At 33.6% G+C, this 17,699-nt stretch overlaps 1 protein-coding gene across 4 annotated transcripts in view; it reads left to right on the forward strand.

Annotated features, from left to right (window-relative positions):
* Positions 1–17,699, forward strand: part of FSTL5 (follistatin like 5) — a 542,536-nt gene that overhangs the window by 427,287 nt on the left and 97,550 nt on the right. For all 4 annotated transcript variants that reach the window (XM_053658143.1, XM_053658145.1, XM_053658144.1 and 1 more), the window contains exons 9-10: positions 12,021–12,182; positions 16,894–17,028. In XM_053658143.1, the coding sequence (XP_053514118.1) occupies positions 12,021–12,182; positions 16,894–17,028 (297 nt within the window). The remainder of the gene's footprint in view (positions 1–12,020; positions 12,183–16,893; positions 17,029–17,699) is intronic.

Below are 17,699 nucleotides of genomic sequence, written 5' to 3' on the forward strand. Positions count from 1 at the left end.
AAAAATGGTAAATAGTAGTGCCATCTATTGATAAAACTGAAAACTACAGTTTTTATTAAACAGGAAAGCTAAAACTTTCACATTTACAGGAATATATTTCCAAAATACTAATGATGCACTAGCCTGCAATTACTTTAAATTATTAAAATATTAAATTATTATTAAGTCACATTAAGTAGTAGAACCGAATTAAAATATGCATGTGTGTATATGTATCTGTATATATGATGAATAACTTGATATTTCTGATAATAAATATCAGTTATTGTTTTAAGTTTAGTCAGGTTTTTACCTCTTTGAATAATAATAAAATTAATCACTGAAGAAATTAAATGTAATATTAATACTTTCTGCTAAAAAATACACAATAAATACCTATATGGTAGAAAATGGATCATTGTCTCTTTTCAGTTGATTCTATTTTAATGCAGAGAATAATTTAAGATGTAAAATTCTACACAGTTACCTTTCAGCACTTACTAGGACAATTCTAATATTTCTTATTTTATTTTTAATTTTGGTTCAATTGTATGTAATAATCAACTACTCTTGAAAACTCTTACATTGCTCATTTCAATAATTTTACATTATACCTGTGTTCATTAGATTCTACATAAAATTGAAATCATACCTGAAATGTATATAATTTTATTAACCAAAATTCAATAAAATTTAAAAAATACGCCTGTAATTTTTCCAAATTTGCTTAAACTACACCTGACTAGAACCATCTTTGTGCTGTCTAATCAAGTTGTCAGAGTGATACAGAATAGTTTATGACAGTTAAGGTATTAAAGACATACACTAGGGTAAGGACAGGAGCAGAAAGCAGCAGAAAGCAGTAGTGGTATCCATTGATCTCCAGGGTATGATCAAATTGTATGTTGCAGGTTTCACATACCAGAGCATTAACAGGTGCAGCAGAGAAAGCAATGTGACTGACAAGAGAAAAACTGTGAAAACAAGCACAGCCTTAATGGGAAGAAACTAAACAGAGGCTGAGGTGAAATCAGGGCCAACTTTGGCATGTTATGATGGTCACTGTGGAAACACAAAGCTGATATTAAGCTCTCATTCATTCATTTACTCATACACATGTAATTTGTCTGTTTTATAACTATAGATTGAGATCTATTATATACTCTGCTGGATCCAAACCTTCAGGCTCCAAAACTAAAGGGTCCAAAACTAAAAACCTCATAGTTATATTCTTTGAAGAGCATACTGTCGTTCTTGATGGTAGCCCAACCTCCCATATATTGAAAGCAAGCTGCCATTTTCTCCCAAAGCTTTGCTGCCATAGGTCTGATTATAATTACTAGATAAATATATGTTGGGCAAACTATGAGTGGGACAATGAGGCTACAAAAATTAAGAGGGCAGGGTACTGGCATAGGACAGGCATAAGGATCAGTGGAACAGAACTGAGAAATTGGAGAAGGGAAAATGAGCATTAGGTGGGGAATGGCACCGAAAAATCCAAACTTGTGGGCATGAAATGGAATCCATGAGATTGGCCTAGGACCCATGCCAGTTCTCACTGCATCCAAACCTGATGAGGTCAGTGTCCTAAACTCCCAGCTGCCTTTTGTGCAGAACCGCATGCATAGTGACAAAGTTGAAAGAAGTCGGAACAGTTGCAGGCCCATTGGCCACCCGCACAGACCACATGAGCCCCAGGTAACGAACCATATGTGTGAGCTACAAGATCACATGGTGACCTGGCGCCAACACTCAGAAATGGCTTTACTTCTGTGTGTGGCTCAGTCCATTGGACACTGACCTGCGAAATGAAAGGTCAGAGGTTCGTTTCCTGGGCAAGGCACACAGTTCAGTCCCAGTCAGGAAGTGTACAAGAGGAAACTGATTGGTGTTCCTCTCTGACTTTGATGTTTTTCAACTTTTCTCCCTCCCCTCCCCGCTTTCTAAAAATTAAAGTAAATAAAATCTTTTAAAAAATGGCTTTACTTCTTCCATGAAACCTTTGACAAAATTTAAATTAAAGTAACTCATTGCCCATCCAAACTGGAAACATACAAGAAAGGAAATTCTTGGAAATGCAGTTTAGCCAAGCCAATCTGAAACATTATAAACTATTTATTATTATTATTTTATCATTAATATTATTTGCTTTGTCTTCACACAAATGATAACATACTAAACTCATTATTCTCTTTCTTTCCTTTTTGCTTGTAACTTTGAACTATAATTCACCATTTTTCAGATGTGCAATTCAGTGGTCTTTCGGTGTACTCCCAGAATTATACAACCAACACCATTAATTCCACAGCATTTTCACCCTCTCAGATAGTACACTTGTAGCACTTAGCAGTCACTCAGCATTCACCCTCAACCCTCCAGCCCCTGGCAACCACTAATCTACTTTCTGTTTCTATGGCTTTGCCTATTCTCACACTTTACATCAATCTTCTCTTTTTTGACTGTCTTCCCTGTGGACTTCAAGGTCCCGAATCAGACAGAAAGACATCAAACAGCCTCAAAGAGGCTGTTCATCCAGCTTATACAATAGAATAGTGTAAGGTCAAATTTCTGTAACAAATCTAAAAAAGTAGATAGGTAGGTAGGTAGGTATAGATAGATCAGTAGATAGATATATACAATCTGCATATAATATATGTAGTTATAATTATACATGTAAATAGCTTAGATATATATATATGATCTACATATAATATATATAATTATAATTATATATATAATAGTTTAAATAGGTAAAGATAAGTGATAGATAGATACCGTATTTCTCAGACTGAGATGCACTTTTTTTTTTACCACATTTTTACTTCAAAATATTTTTCCTATTTTCTCCTCTAAAACGCCAAAAAATAGATGCACCTAGGTTTTAGAGGAAGAAAACAGGAAAAAAATTTTTTGAAAAAAACGTGATAAAAAAGGAGTCTTATAGTCAAAAAAACATGGTAGAGACACTGAGTAAAAAATTTGCAACTAAAACATGAATAGAAGAAAATGGGAGATGAAAAAAATAGAAAAAGGTTAATAAGAAAAAGGTCTAAGAAAATAAAAGGGAAGAGAAAAAGAAGGAGGGATCAGAGTTGGCAGTGAAGGAGAAAGCAGAAGGAAAGGAAGAGGAGAAAGAGGAGGAGGAAGGATAAAATAGTTGAAGTAGGAGGAGAAAGAAAAGAGCACATGGTACTTTGGAAACATTTATACAGACATTTAAGAAAAGATTGGCAAGATAGAAATTTTGAGAGGCAACTGCACACCAGATAAAGATGGGCATTTTATGTTAAGTAATTTGGATCTTATGCTGAAAAAAAAGGTGATGTATAAAATAATGGACCTTGAGAAGATGAGATGAAACATCACACATTCAATTAAAAGATATTTTTTTTAGTGATGTGGACAATAGATTTGTGTAAGGCTGGTGGGCAGAAGGCCAGTTAAGCTTTGAATTATCAAAAGCTAGAAATAGTGAACTTTTTAAATTTAGAATATTTTTAATGTTACTAAAAATCTAAACCTAAGGTAGAAAAAAAAGATGTATAATTGAGGAAAAATTAAAAATAAATGTGTTATGGTAAATGGTTATATAGATTGTTTAGAAAGTTTTATAATAAATTGGAGGGATAAGACACAGATGAATTCTAGCCTTTTAATTGGCTACAGATTATGATTGATGTGGGTGGCAACCTTATTTGCAGATAAACTTCAGAAAGCATGTTGTTTTGAGTAGAACATGGCATGAGCTTCAAAGGTAACCTATGTTAGTTGCTGATAGCAACTACCACGAGGGTAAGAAACACAAACCAACACACACACACACAGAGTCCTGTCCAGTGAGGACACATGTTAGCAGTGAGAGATCTGAAGGGAGATCATGGGAACCAGAGCTGGGAGGATGCAGGGAGTGGTCCAGGAGCAAGGAGTTACCTGAGAACACTAGGGAGGCATTTGGATGGTTCTAATCAGATGACTGACTGCCTTTGAACTGCTTAGGGTGGACTTTTCTCCACTACTGCAATATATGTTTTTGAATTAATACTCTCATTAAACTTTTTATTTTGAGATAACTGTAGATTCTTATGCAGTTTCAAGAAACTATGGAAAGAAATCCTTTTAACCTTTTCCCCATGTCCCGTCACTGGTAACATCTTGGAAAACCATAGTACAAATGAAGAGCCAGGATACTGAAGTGCACAGTCAAAATACAGAACAGGTCCATCACAAGGATCCCTAACATTTTAAACTCACTTTTCTCCTTTTTGTAACCCCTAGCAACCACTAATATGCTCTCTATTTTTATAATTTTTTTCAAGACTTAATATAAATGCAATAATACATTGTATCCTTTGGGAATTGGCTTTTGTTTTTTTCACTCAGCACATCTACTTAACTACTTATCTGCTAACACAACTACTTAACATCTATGTTGTGTGAATCAATGGTTTGTTCCTTTTTATTGCTAAATAGTAGTTCATGGTGTAGTTACACCAGGGTTTGCTTAACCATTTACCTGTTGAAGGACATCTTGGCTGATTCCAGTTGCTGTCTATTGCAAATAAAGCTGTAAAAATATTCATGTAGAGGTGTGAACTTAAATTTTCATTTCTCTGGGATATGCTTGGGAATTTAATTGCTAAGTCATACTTAGCAATTGGTTGCTAAGTTTGGTAGTTGGTTGCTGGTTTTCTTAAACCAACTGTAGTTGGTTGTTTAGTTCTCTTAAAAAACTGGCAGAGTGCCTGTACTATTATACATTATCACTAGTAATAAATGAGTGACTTAATTTCTTTTCATCCTTGCCAGCATTTGGCATTATCACTATTTTCATTTTAGCTATTCTGATAGTTGTATAGTGATGTCTTATCATATTAATTTGCATTTATTTAATGGTTGATGATACCAAAGATATTTTCAGGTGAATATTTGCCATCTGTATATCATCTTTAGTAAAATACCTACTCATATCTTTTGTCAATTTTCTAATTATATTAACTTGATCTTATTGCTGAGTTTAGATATTTCTTTAGATATCCTAGTTACTATTTTTTGTGGCATATATGGTTTATAAATACTTTTTCCACTCTGTAGCTTATCTTTTAATCTTTTTTGCAGGGTCTTTTCCAGAGCAGAAGTTTTTACTTTTGGTGCAATACACTTAATCATTTTTTCCTTTTATGGATAGTGCTTTTGGGGTCAAGTCTAATAATTCTTCGCTGAGCCTTAAATAATGAAAAACATTTCTTGTGTGTTTTCCCAAAAGTTTTACAGTCTTACATTCTGTATTTAAGTTTACATCTCTTTTGAGTTAAGTTTTGTGTAAGGGTGTGAGATGCAAATCAAAAATGGTTTTATGACAGAGGGTGATACAGTAACACTGACAGAGGAGCAGGTGGCGGGCGGGCGACACAGGTCTGTGTGCATCCAGACCAGACCACCCGTCCTCACAGTCACATGTTTGCTTCTTTGGAAAATGTAAGGATTTCTGGGTTTTAATGCCAAGGCTGGCCAGGAAAATAGGGGGACTCCCAACTTCCCCATGTGACTGAGTCAGATTTTTGCTCATTCTATTTTACTTTTCTTCAGGTTCAGGATTGAATGTGTGAAGCAAAAAGCAGTGAGTAAGCAAAGAAATTGTAAATCTCTATATTGGATGGAGATGGTATCTTGAGTTGGGAGTAGCTGTTTTTCAGTTCTTGGATATAATATGGAAACAAAGTTTCCCTGTAACAATTAAAGTAAGAATTTCACAACAGCAGAATAGAAGGGGAAGGAATATATGGTGTAAAGCAAGTAAAGGTAGAAAAGAAGAAACAGCAACAATGTACAATACATTAAAAGTATAAAATAATATGGAAATATTAAAACAAATATATTTATCACAATCAATATGGGTTTAATTTCTGTGTTAAATTGAAAAGTTGGGTAAAAAAATTAGCTGTGTGAAATTTGTCAGAAATGCCTGAAGCGAAATGATGAAAATATGTTGGTTATAAAGTTGTTAGTCAACAATTATACGGAAAATAAATTAAATAATTAATAGTGTACTGCAATTTGCTAAAATTTTGTTTCTTTAAAATGCAGGGGCTTTTTAATATACTGATTCATTTCATTAATTCTTATTTTCTCCCCAGAGATTTAGAGAAACATCCTTTGTATCATTGCCTTGAATGCCTTTTGTTATATTGTCTTTTTTGATTCAGAGAGCATTTTTGAAAATGATGGCTTTTGAGACTTCATAATTGAGGATTAAAAGAGCCAGAACCAAGAATCTGCAGAACAGACCTAGCCAGGTTAATTAAACTAGGATGAACTGCTGTCCCTTTCAAAAGAGCTTAAAAAGTTGTCAGTTTTTACAGTGCCATGAGCCAAACAGGAAGGCCAAATAAAACCATCACAAAAGTTTAGGACCATAAGGATGTTGGTGTTAATTTATATTTTGCCTCCAACATTTGTTGCACCCTCTCCATTTTTATGAAGGCTGCATAATGTGATCAGAGAGTTCTGTAATATTGACAAGAGGCAGTGTGAAAGTCATGAATATAAAAAAGACTGCTTTGGGACAAAGTTAAGGAGAAATTGATGGCTTTAATAATGTCAGAGACAAAAGGCATTGGACAATCTCAGTAACATTTAAAATATTTATTAAACCCAGTCTGTAATTTTTCATAGGAAAGTTGTTTAAGTGACAAAGGAATCATAATACAAACAGAACAGCCCAGATGCTGCTGTGAGTCAGTACTACTTCAGACACATTTATATTCTTACCCTAAAGCTTTCTCAGAACCTTTTCTCACAGTTGCAGCTGTGCGGATAATTTGTGGAAGAACAGTGACAGAATCCTTCAAAAGAATACAAGACAATGGCATCAGGAAAAGGAAAAAAAAGCCCTCAGTGTCTGGTTGTTTACATACACCTGTGACCTGATGACTGACCTTAAATTCATTTTTGTTTTCAGTTAGAGTGAAGTCATTGTGTTGGGTCAGGGATCGCCACCTCCTGACTCTCAAATACCATATGATCTCACCTTTAACAGGAACCTAATCAATAAAGCAAACAAACAAGCAAAATATAACCAAAGACACTGAAATAGAGAACAGGCTGACAAGGACCAGAGGGGAGAGAGGAGGGAATTTCAGGGGAAAAAGAGAAGGTTTTACAGGAACAAATATAAAGGACACATGGACAAAAAGAAGGTGGGGGAGTGAAAATGGGAGGGAGGTGGGGAGGGCTGGGGGGTGGGCTGGGGGGATGGGAGTAAAAGGCATAAACCTGTACTTGAACAATAATTAAAACTTTAAAAAAATCAAATCTGGCTTTTAAAGCATACCAGATTATGCTCTTTCCATACCTTCTGGTAATAGTGCAGGAATTCCTAAAGGAAGATCACAGGGTGAAAGTTGAAGGATGGAAAAAAACAAAACAAAACAGGTTTTGGTGTTGTAGAGACCTTTTTTTCACCTTTAGGTTCTTTTCTAATATTTGATTAGAGGAGTTATTATATTAAAAGCCTTACACTAGATCCCTCCCAATACTGAGAAAAAGCACTGATTTATTAGAGTACAATAAAATTATTATGGACCTTCAAGAAATATATGTACTACCTTCACCCAGTTCCATAGCTGTTGTTGGTATTATTATTATTATTAAATACTTCCTGGGTTTTGAACTGAGAAATATTTACAACTGATTCTATACAAAACCCTAAGTTTGGAGAAAGAAAGATCTAGGAAAGTATAACTATGCTAATTATATTTTATTTTCTTTAGCTTATCTACTTTTTTGGTTTCGCAACTTAATATTATTAGTATCAGATCAGAACCCCATGTTCATTTCAAATTTCTGTAACTAGTTAAAGAGCATGAGCCTTATGTGTGTATTCTGAGATCAACTAGTTCTCCATGTACTGTATCTAATTATTTAGAGTTTATGATCTACAAACTATTAAATACATTAAATGTGATCCTGTTAGTTTATTTTGTCACATGGTTATATTGTTTACTTTAACCAGGTGATAGAAAACAAGTAGTTCAGCTTCCTTGAGAAGCAACATCTATTTGAAGTGAATTATTAATGCCCTCCAAAATACTATAAATGCACCAATGACATTTTAGTCTTTATATTTTAATTATAACTTTTCAAATATATCAAATATACCTTGTACATTACTGCTAAAAGCCTAATTCAGAAATTATATTAGATTCTAAGTATATATTTCTATGAGGTCATTTATTTTATAATCAATACCATATAAGACAATTTAGGCCAAGAATACATTTTTTGCAATTGTTCATTTGGCTCATTTCAAAACCTGAACTGAGCAGTCACACAACAGTTTAATACATAAAAGGGAGCAACTGAGAGAGAGAGAGTCACCGAGTGCTATGGACTACATGCAGAAGTCACTCAGTAAATATTTGTAAATTGTTATCTTAAAACTCAAATAAGTCAGATTTTATACTTTTCTTAAATTTTATTCATGAATAAAATGTATGTATTTACATCTTGTATTTCCTTTATCTTAACTGACAGCAACTTACTTGGTTATATTTCATAGAATAAAATGGAATAATATGTAATATCAACCAACTATTTAAATGTTTTTACATAAACACACATGATATATTATTTAATATTAATATCACTTGACCTTACTTGATAATATTTCATCAACTAGCCAACTAGTTTTAAAGCCAACTAGTTTTAAAATGCTTCCTGAGTTAGTTTAGTGACACTAGACGTCATTAGGAAATTTTCAGAGTACAGTGCCACTTATTTTTAAATATCACCTTTTGCTTACGATAAATAGTAGGAGCCTTGTTTAAGGATTTTCATGATACTGCACACAAATTGGATTCTAAATCCAATATGAAAACCCTTAGGTGTCCTTCACGAGGTTCTCTTTCTATGCACTGCCAATAGGAAGGAAAGACAAGTTCATAGCGTGCACTTCCTAACTAAAAATGACTTAACAAATGTCTTGAAGTGTTCTCTGGGGGATTATTGACTTTTTAATTCAGCCCGCCATCAATCCTCATTTATATTTCATAATATGTATCCTGGGAAAAAGAACCTACTTTTAAATGTGTAGCTTGTCACTGAAATTAAATAGTTATTATGCCAATCACTTATTCTTCAATTCTATGTGTTTGAGAGATTTTTCAGGTAACCATTTGATACCAATATACTAAGTAAGATGCATATTATATGGCATTATTTTTGTTTTTAAAAACATATATTTTCTATTTGGGTATAAAAATTAAATATATTAAAAATTATTGATTGACCACTGTTTTTAGTTTATGTGCAAGTACCTCAATAATATAGAAACAGCTAAGAATGCTGGAAGAAACTGAACTTTTATTTAAAAAGTTTGCCTTTGGGGAGTATCAATGATAATATGTGTGACTAATAAAATATTTATGTTTTCTAATATGAATGATGTCAAATCCATTATTATCATTAAATTGATTAATGTGCTTCCTTCAAACTAATTTTCAAATATATTTAAGTTGTCTCAATTTTTTGCTATTCTACAGAATTTTACAAGAAGCATTGATCCTTCAGCTATATGTTTTATGGCAAGACATACTCTCTTTTATTAAATATCTCTTTTTAAAAAGCTCATCTCCTAACTCCCAGGTTGTTAAGAAATTAGAAATTAAGTCTGAGTATTTGAAAGAGTCTCTTCTCCCAATCTTATAATAAATGTGGGTTTGCTGGAAATACATTAAAAAATCTCTTTTAAAAGTTATTTATTTGTACTTTCTATATAGTAAATTGTTATAAAAACTGTTCTGTGCTGGATCTCTCAGATGAGCCTAAACATATGCTCTATATTACCAGGAAGACAGCTACAAAAATATTAAGAACTATTTTTGAAAATGCCTTTGACATTTCAAAATAAACTATTAGAGTAGTCATCAAGGGGGGAAGAAATATTAGTTTCACCCTGATCATTGTTGTGGATGTTTGTTAGTGTGTTTGTGTTTAGGAGAAGGGGAAGGGGAAGCTTTGACACTCAAAGCTTTGGAAGTTTACTATTTTTATGCCCCAGAACTATTAAAGGCAATATACAAGGAAAAGTCTCAGCTGCAGACTCAAAAGATTATTGGACCCTTCTGAGGATCTCCTTCTTCCCCCCTTGTCTGTGTTCTAGTTGACAATCATGTAGTTTAAGATCTCTATCTAGAATATAGCCAACGGAGAGAATTAAGAAGCCAGTGGGGTGGTAGACACACTGTCCTCCTCACCTGATGACTTTAACTAGGATCTTGGTTTGCATTGCTTTTATTTCAGTAACTCTGGAAAACCAACACTTATTCATTAATCAATCGAATTTGTGTACAGAATGTCTCTGATAGTCACTCAAAAGAAAAGTGGTCAATTAACTATTGGCTGGATATGTGACCCTAAAGAGAGTCTCACATTGGTTCCCTTCCTTGCATTTTTCACTGGGGTTCTAATGAGCAAAAATAAAAGACATAAGGTAGTTCAAACTATATACCTTAAGAAAAGTGCATAATGGCCCAGGCAAATAAGACTTCTTTCCATTGTCTTTTGCGAAGATAGCTCCTGCAGAATATTCTTCAACTGAATCTAGAGTTTTTACTTGTTTACTAAGTCATAGTCTTATTCAAGCAAATGTCAGGCACATAGGCTTTCATGGTTATTCTAAAGAGCAAATACTGAAATGTGAGTGTGAATAAGAGCTAGGTGTGATACTCCTGTAACACACATCCTATGGACTTCTCTCCTTGCTCTAAGGTTCTTTAGTCACTCAGCTAGGTATGGGGATATAATAACTATCTTATGAGATAGCCAAACATTTACTATCTTATGAGATAACAACAAAATAGAGATTTGAGATAATAGAGAACTAAGATAAAAAATTTGAGAACAGCTTAGCTATGTGGTTCTGGTATGAGTTCCTCCCCGAGGTTGAATTTCACATATTGGCTAGGGCTGCCATCATCTGAAAGCTTAATTGGGGCTGGAGGACTTCCAAGATGGCTCACTCACTTGGCCATTTGTTGCTTTCTGGCTGCTGGCGTGGGGCTTTTCTCTCTCGCTTGATACATGAGTATCTCGATATGACTGGTTGCATATCTTTATGACATGGCAGCTGACTTTTCCAAGAGCAAGTGATCCAACACAGAGCTAGGAGGATGCTGCAGTACCTTTTATGGACGAATGTTGTATGTCACAAACCATCACATTGCCCATGTGTCATTAAATCAACCCACATGTAAAATGAGGAGAATTTCTCATCTTATCCATCTTACATCCAACAATTTGTTCTGTCTTAAAGATCAAAAGATTTGTAAAGATTTGCACAGAAACGCAACCCCTCCCCTTTCAATTTTCTAGAAAAGGTTATATAAGATTGATGCTATTTTTTCTTTAGTTTGGGGAAAATTCTAGTTTTTTTTAATAAAGTTTTTTATATATTAAATTTCTTTAAATGTTATAAGATTACTCAAGCCTTGTAGTATGTTTGAAAGTTGAGAGGTAGGAGGTCTCCTGTTTTGTTCTTTTTTCACCATTGTTTTGGCTTTTCAAGGCCCCTTGTAACTCTATACATATGAATCTGAGGAGTGGCTCTTCCAGTTCTGCAAAAATGCAGTTGGATTTTGATAGGCATTAAATTGTATCTAGATACCAGTTTTGGAGTATTGTCATCTTATCAATAATAGTTTTCACCAATTCTTACTATCTTACAAGTTAATTCTTTCAACCTATGTACACATGATGTCTTTTTGAAATATACATTTTATCACTTTTGAAGACTTTTTAAATTATTGAAGCAAGATATCCTTGGCTCAGCTTACATTTTACCCTACGATAGTCTCAGAATAGTCTCTTCAGCCAAAGATCTCTGGTATGTTTTAGTAGATAATAAAATTTGGAAACTAAGATCTATAAAAATATGCTCCATCATTAAAATATATCACTTCTATTTTATCATATTGCAATTTTTTGTTTTAGAGAATCAAATATTGATTTTAATTCACTTCTTCTTCCATTTCTTCATTCAGTTCCTCCAGTGATCCGGGTGCACCCGGAGAGTCAGGCTCGTGAGCCTGGGGTCACAGCGAGTCTGAGGTGCCATGCGGAGGGCATACCGGACCCGCAGCTGGGCTGGCTGAAGAATGGGGTGGACCTCACACCAAAGCTGTCCAAACAACTCACTCTTCAAGGTGCTTTCTGCTTGATAGTGTAAAATCTTATACTCAAAATTTGTCTTTACATTATTTGATTAAAATAAAAGGAAATGAATCTTAAGGTCAACAAAATGGCAGGACTATGAAAAAAATGTGGTTGTACTTGACATTATATTTGTAATGAAGTATTTAAATATTTTTAATGTTTTAAATAATAGTCTTATCGTAATGATTAATCATTATTTGGGTGAGAAGTAAAATATTAAATTATGTATTTTTTAAAATATGTATCCTCTGAATTGCAGCAGATATGCTGAACAGAATAATTGGATCTTCTCATAGAATCCAGTTCTGATGTAACTATTTAAATGTTTAAATTGTAGATTAAAATATATGTTATACAGGGTGTCAATAATATAGAAATTCTTTAGGGAATGCTTTGAGTATATTTTGTAAATGAAGGGAGAAAAAATTAAAATGTTACTAAATGTTTTACATTTACATTGCTTTAGATCATTAAATTATTGTATTCTAATATATGAAATATTTACATGTTCTAATATTTTAGTGTGTATACATAATTAATTATTAATATTATACCAATTATAGTCATAAATACACATTAAGTGAAAACAGAAACAGACAATCTTTGCAATGTCAAATAGTCTAAATAATGAAAAAACATTTGCATACAGGTTGACTATACTAGTAAGAAAACATACAAATTTTATTTCTATTATCAAGAGTAGCACTTTCCTTGATCATAATGGTGTGGCCTTCTATTCTTTCGTCCATACCTTTAAATTCCTTCAATTCATATTTTCCAAAATAAGTATATTTTCATTTAAAAAATTTTTTATAAGCATACACTTTTATTCTATTTTAACAGTAAATATGTTTTATCAGTACTTTAAAATAAGTCTTGAAACATTTGCTTATTAATTTTTTGTACGTCAAAAATGATGCATATAAAAGCATTTTTGACCTTTAAAACCTGAATCCTAGAAATCTCTCCATTGATATAAGTAGCCCCAACAAGTTTACAAGTTTACATCTACTGATTTTATCTTGCTTTTTATAATCTGAGGAGATTGATCTGATTAACAGGAATTAAAGTGGAGGAAGTTTATTAGTTTTTGTGTCATTTCATGCTAATTTAATAGTAGTAAACCATAAGAATATATCTTTATTTCCAGGAATATATAGGAAGCAAATTTAGGGAAATGGTTACCCTCCAGACTCAACACTGAAAGAGTGGGAACCCTTATAAAATAGTTATTGTCATTTTAAAAGCAAGGTTAAAAAAGGTAAAATTTTGAGAATATATGGCAAATAATAAAAAGTGAATAAGGAGAACAACCTAAGAGAAAAAGCTGGGTGTATAGGAGTATGAAACTCCATGTGGCTTTATATGCAATGACATGTTACTAAACACCATAGTTATTAATTATTCATTTATTCATTAGATGCTTATTTAGCATTTTTATTTGAAGTCCAGGTCTGGGCACTAACTGAATAACTGGCAGCAGATGGAATAATATGTTAAAGACAGGAAGTACAATCCTGGGAAAGCAGAAATATTTTATTGACAAGCAGATCAATATAAATAACACAAGAGACTAAAAATGAGCAACGATGCAGGAGAACAAGGTGATACTACGTAAAAAAAAACTAGAAATGGAAAAATAGTTTAATAATGTTCAATGAATGCAAAGGTCAAGGAAGGTCTTTAAAATATGTTATGGGTTAGGTTATTTATTGTCCTTGTGACAATTAGGGAAAAAAACAGTATTAGTAGCAATCAGTCTTCAATGAGTTTAGAAATGAAAAGGAGGTAAAAAACATGAAAATCTCTTTACATGTTTTGAAAGGAGGAAAGATAGAGGAGATAGTATTGCTGTTGGAAAGGTTAGGACTGATGGAGATACTTGTTTCTCTTTGGACAATTTATCAGTTTGAGGTACTATTGGTAAAGATAAAGATTTGTAGGGAATGGAAGAGGGGGAGATGAACAAAGAGTTATAGAAACCAACAGAAAAAGAGGGGAGATTTGCCTTGGAAAGAAACAGAAAATTTATTTTGAGAAGTAAATAAAGATGAAGATGTAGATGGAAACAGGATGCTTTGGGTTTATGTTCCTTTTTTCAGGTTTTTATTGAAACATAATCAGTGTATAACATTGTGTAAGTTTAAGGTATAATATGATTATTTGATACAAGTTGATATTGTGAAATGCTTTGGATTTCCTAATTACTTCTATGCACTTTATGATTTAAAGGTCAAGGTCACTTACTTGGAGTTGTGAGAAGTTAGTTTCATAAAGTGAAACAACAAAGAGTAAAGATTTGAAATAAAAGTGGAGCAGGGACATGAAAGCCATCTAACTGTAAAGGTCAAGTGAAATGAATACAGAAGGCATTGAACAGTCTGCAAATTGAAAGCTGTGAAGATGCAAATTTGTGAATTTGCTAATGCCGCGGTCTCATTATTTACTCACAAACCTAGGTGCAGCGACACCAGGTGCAGCGGCTTGTCAGCTCGTCCCAGTTCTGGAGATTAGTAAGGTATATGGGTCAGGATGATAAATGGATGAGGGATTTGGTAGTTCTGGCAATAAAGTAGGAAACATCTAAAAATGCTAGATTTTGTAGGGAAGGAGGGAAGGAGAATGGAACATATAGGTTAGGAGAACATATAAGAATATTGAGAAAAGAGAATTTAAAGATGGAATACATTGACTTGATGTTCCAAAAACTCTAGGGAATTTAGGTTAAGCATGGGACTTGAAAGAAAATCTTGTTCTTTGGAGACATAAAGCAGGAAGCTGATACAGGCTTAAATGCATCACTCACTTCCTATCTTTTAGAGCAGGGAGCTGCAAAGTAAGACCCACTGGCCAAATCTGGAAAGCTGCCTATTTTTGTACATAAAGCAATTTTTTTTGCTTTTTCTTTCGTTTTTAGAGCAAGCCATGCTTACTTTTAAAAATATTATCTATGGTTTCTTTAGCAGGGGTGAATAGTTGCCACGGAGACTGTACCACCCACAAAGCCTAAAATATTTACTATCTGGCCTTTCACAGAAAAAACAAGAGCAATAGAAAAGGGAAATATTGCCAACCTATGTTTTGGACAAGTGGTTCCCAACCAAGAATGGGGGAATGGAGGTGTGCAGTAATGTTTATGAACTGAGAAAGGGGTTCAGCTGTCCATAACAATGGTGTCTCCTCAGATACTCACCACCTCTCTCTACCCCATTCAGATCCCTAGGAATGGCATTCAGGATCTTTTCCCAATGATGTTCCACCTTATTTCCCCAAGAAGCCAAATGATTATTTTGTCCCTTGTCATAAATAGCCATGTTCCCTTCTACTGCACGTGTTGTTCTTGTGACTGGGTAACATGGAACATCCACATGCAAACACACGCACGGAGACACATTACAAAAAAAGAAAAGAGAAAGGAAAAGAAAGGAAAGAAAAGAAAAAAGGAGAAGAGAAGAGGGAAAAGAGCATAAACAAATCAGCAGAACAAAAACTGAACTTTAGAGTCTGATAGCGCAGGAGTCTAGCCTTTACCTTTGAGTTGGGTGCCTTGCATAAAATCATCCTGAGTCTCAGATCCTTCATCTAAAAATTAAATATGTATTTGAGATAAATTAAGAAATAGTATATGTGAAAGCATCTTATATATTGCCAATATGTTAAATGGTTAATTATATCTTGGTTTCCACACTGGGGAATGCAGCTCATTATGCAGGGGTTAGCTTAAAATATGATTTTACAAGATCTAAAAATGGGCTATCATTACTTTAATTCTTTGTTTACATATTAACTACACCAATTTCCATATTGCAATATTTTTTACTTTAGGTGTATTTATGGAAGACAAAAATCTTACAGACAAATTATGTGTTATCACCTTCTTGTCCTTCTTACCTAATAATACCAGATATTAGTATGGACTTAATAACAAATTTGATAAGTGACAATCATATTATCATATTATGCTTGCATAGTATAGTTCAGTTAATTTCTTTATGAAAACTTTTATATGTATGCTTCTGTAAATTAACCATATTGGTATTATATAAAACTTTTGTGAAAGCTTAAGGCAAAGTAGATTCCAAACATTAAAAATAAATATATAGTAGCTCAGTGGATTGATCGCAGGCCTGTGAACCAGAGTATTGCGGTTCCATTCCCAGTCAGGGCACATGCCTGGGTTGCAGGCCAGTTCCCAGCAGGGGTCACATGAGAGGCAACCTTACATTGATACTTCTCTCCTTCCCTTCCCCTCTAAAGATGAATAAATAAAATCTTTTAAAAAATAAAATAAAAGGAATCCATAGAACATAAAAAATGTCTTGGCAGAAAAAGCACTCAAAGAAACACATAATTATTTTTTAAAATTTAATTAATTAATTTCAAAAATAAATAAATATATATATTACAGTTATAGTTTCCAATGTGAAATACTTCTTATGTAATGTAGGTGATAGAAAATGAATGTAAAATATAAAGTGTGTGCTTTGATATTGGGTATTAGACTCTCTAATAAAGTGACAGCACAGTTTATGAAACACTGGGATGCTTTTGGAATATGTTGGCATGCCTCCAAAACGTGGAGGTCAGAAGGAAATAGTTTAATTAGGACACGCTAAGAGAACTGTTTGACTGTGTAATCGTAAAGCACTGTACCAAAACGGAAGTGGTAGTTTACAAGTTGCACCTGCTTTCTGTTTGCAGCAAATGGCAGTGAGGTCCATATAAGCAACGTGCGCTATGAAGACACAGGAGCATACACTTGTATCGCAAAGAATGAAGCAGGAGTGGATGAAGACATCTCTTCTCTTTTTGTGGAAGATTCTGCTAGAAAGACTCGTATGTACCCCCCCACACACACACACGATACTTAACTTTACAATCAAGCTTCTTTCAAAAAGCCAGAGAACCAGAAAACTCTGTGAAATGAATAATCCATTAAAAATGTCCTATGTAGAAAAGATATGAACCTTGAAATATTAAAAGTATATTTAAATTTTAAAAGCAAGCTTGGAAAAATTTTAAAATAACACTACAATTATTCTCTTTCTTTTGCAAGTGTACATGTTTCAAGTACTGTCTTTTCATTTGCTCATAAGGGAATTTAAATGCCTTGCCAAATATCTCACCCAAAGACTTGGGGAATTTAAGGTCTTGAAATATAGCTAAGGCACATCCTATTGATTTATCAAATTCACATCTTTTTTTTTCTGTTAGTTGCATGACAGTTAGTGGTCCACTGGCTGTAGAGCAAGGTGACCCTACAGCAGACACGGTGGTTACTGCCACAGTGAGATACTCACTGTCCTGGCACCAGCTCAGCCATTTCTCATTTAGTGCTAAGCATCCTTTGTCATCACTCTACATGTCTTCTGGCTGGATCATGAAGTAATAAAAAAAATAACTTTTTTAAGTTAAAATATGACTTGGTGAGAGGGATACGGATTGTTGAGATGCTGAAGATGAATTTTTGGTTGCAACTGAATTGCTCAGAACTCCTAGTACTATAA

The sequence above is a fragment of the Artibeus jamaicensis genome, unplaced genomic scaffold (genome assembly GCF_021234435.1).
Source record: "Artibeus jamaicensis isolate MK-2021 breed Jamaican fruit bat unplaced genomic scaffold, CSHL_Jam_final scaffold_537, whole genome shotgun sequence".
In the NCBI taxonomy this organism is placed as follows: Eukaryota; Metazoa; Chordata; class Mammalia; order Chiroptera; family Phyllostomidae; genus Artibeus; species Artibeus jamaicensis.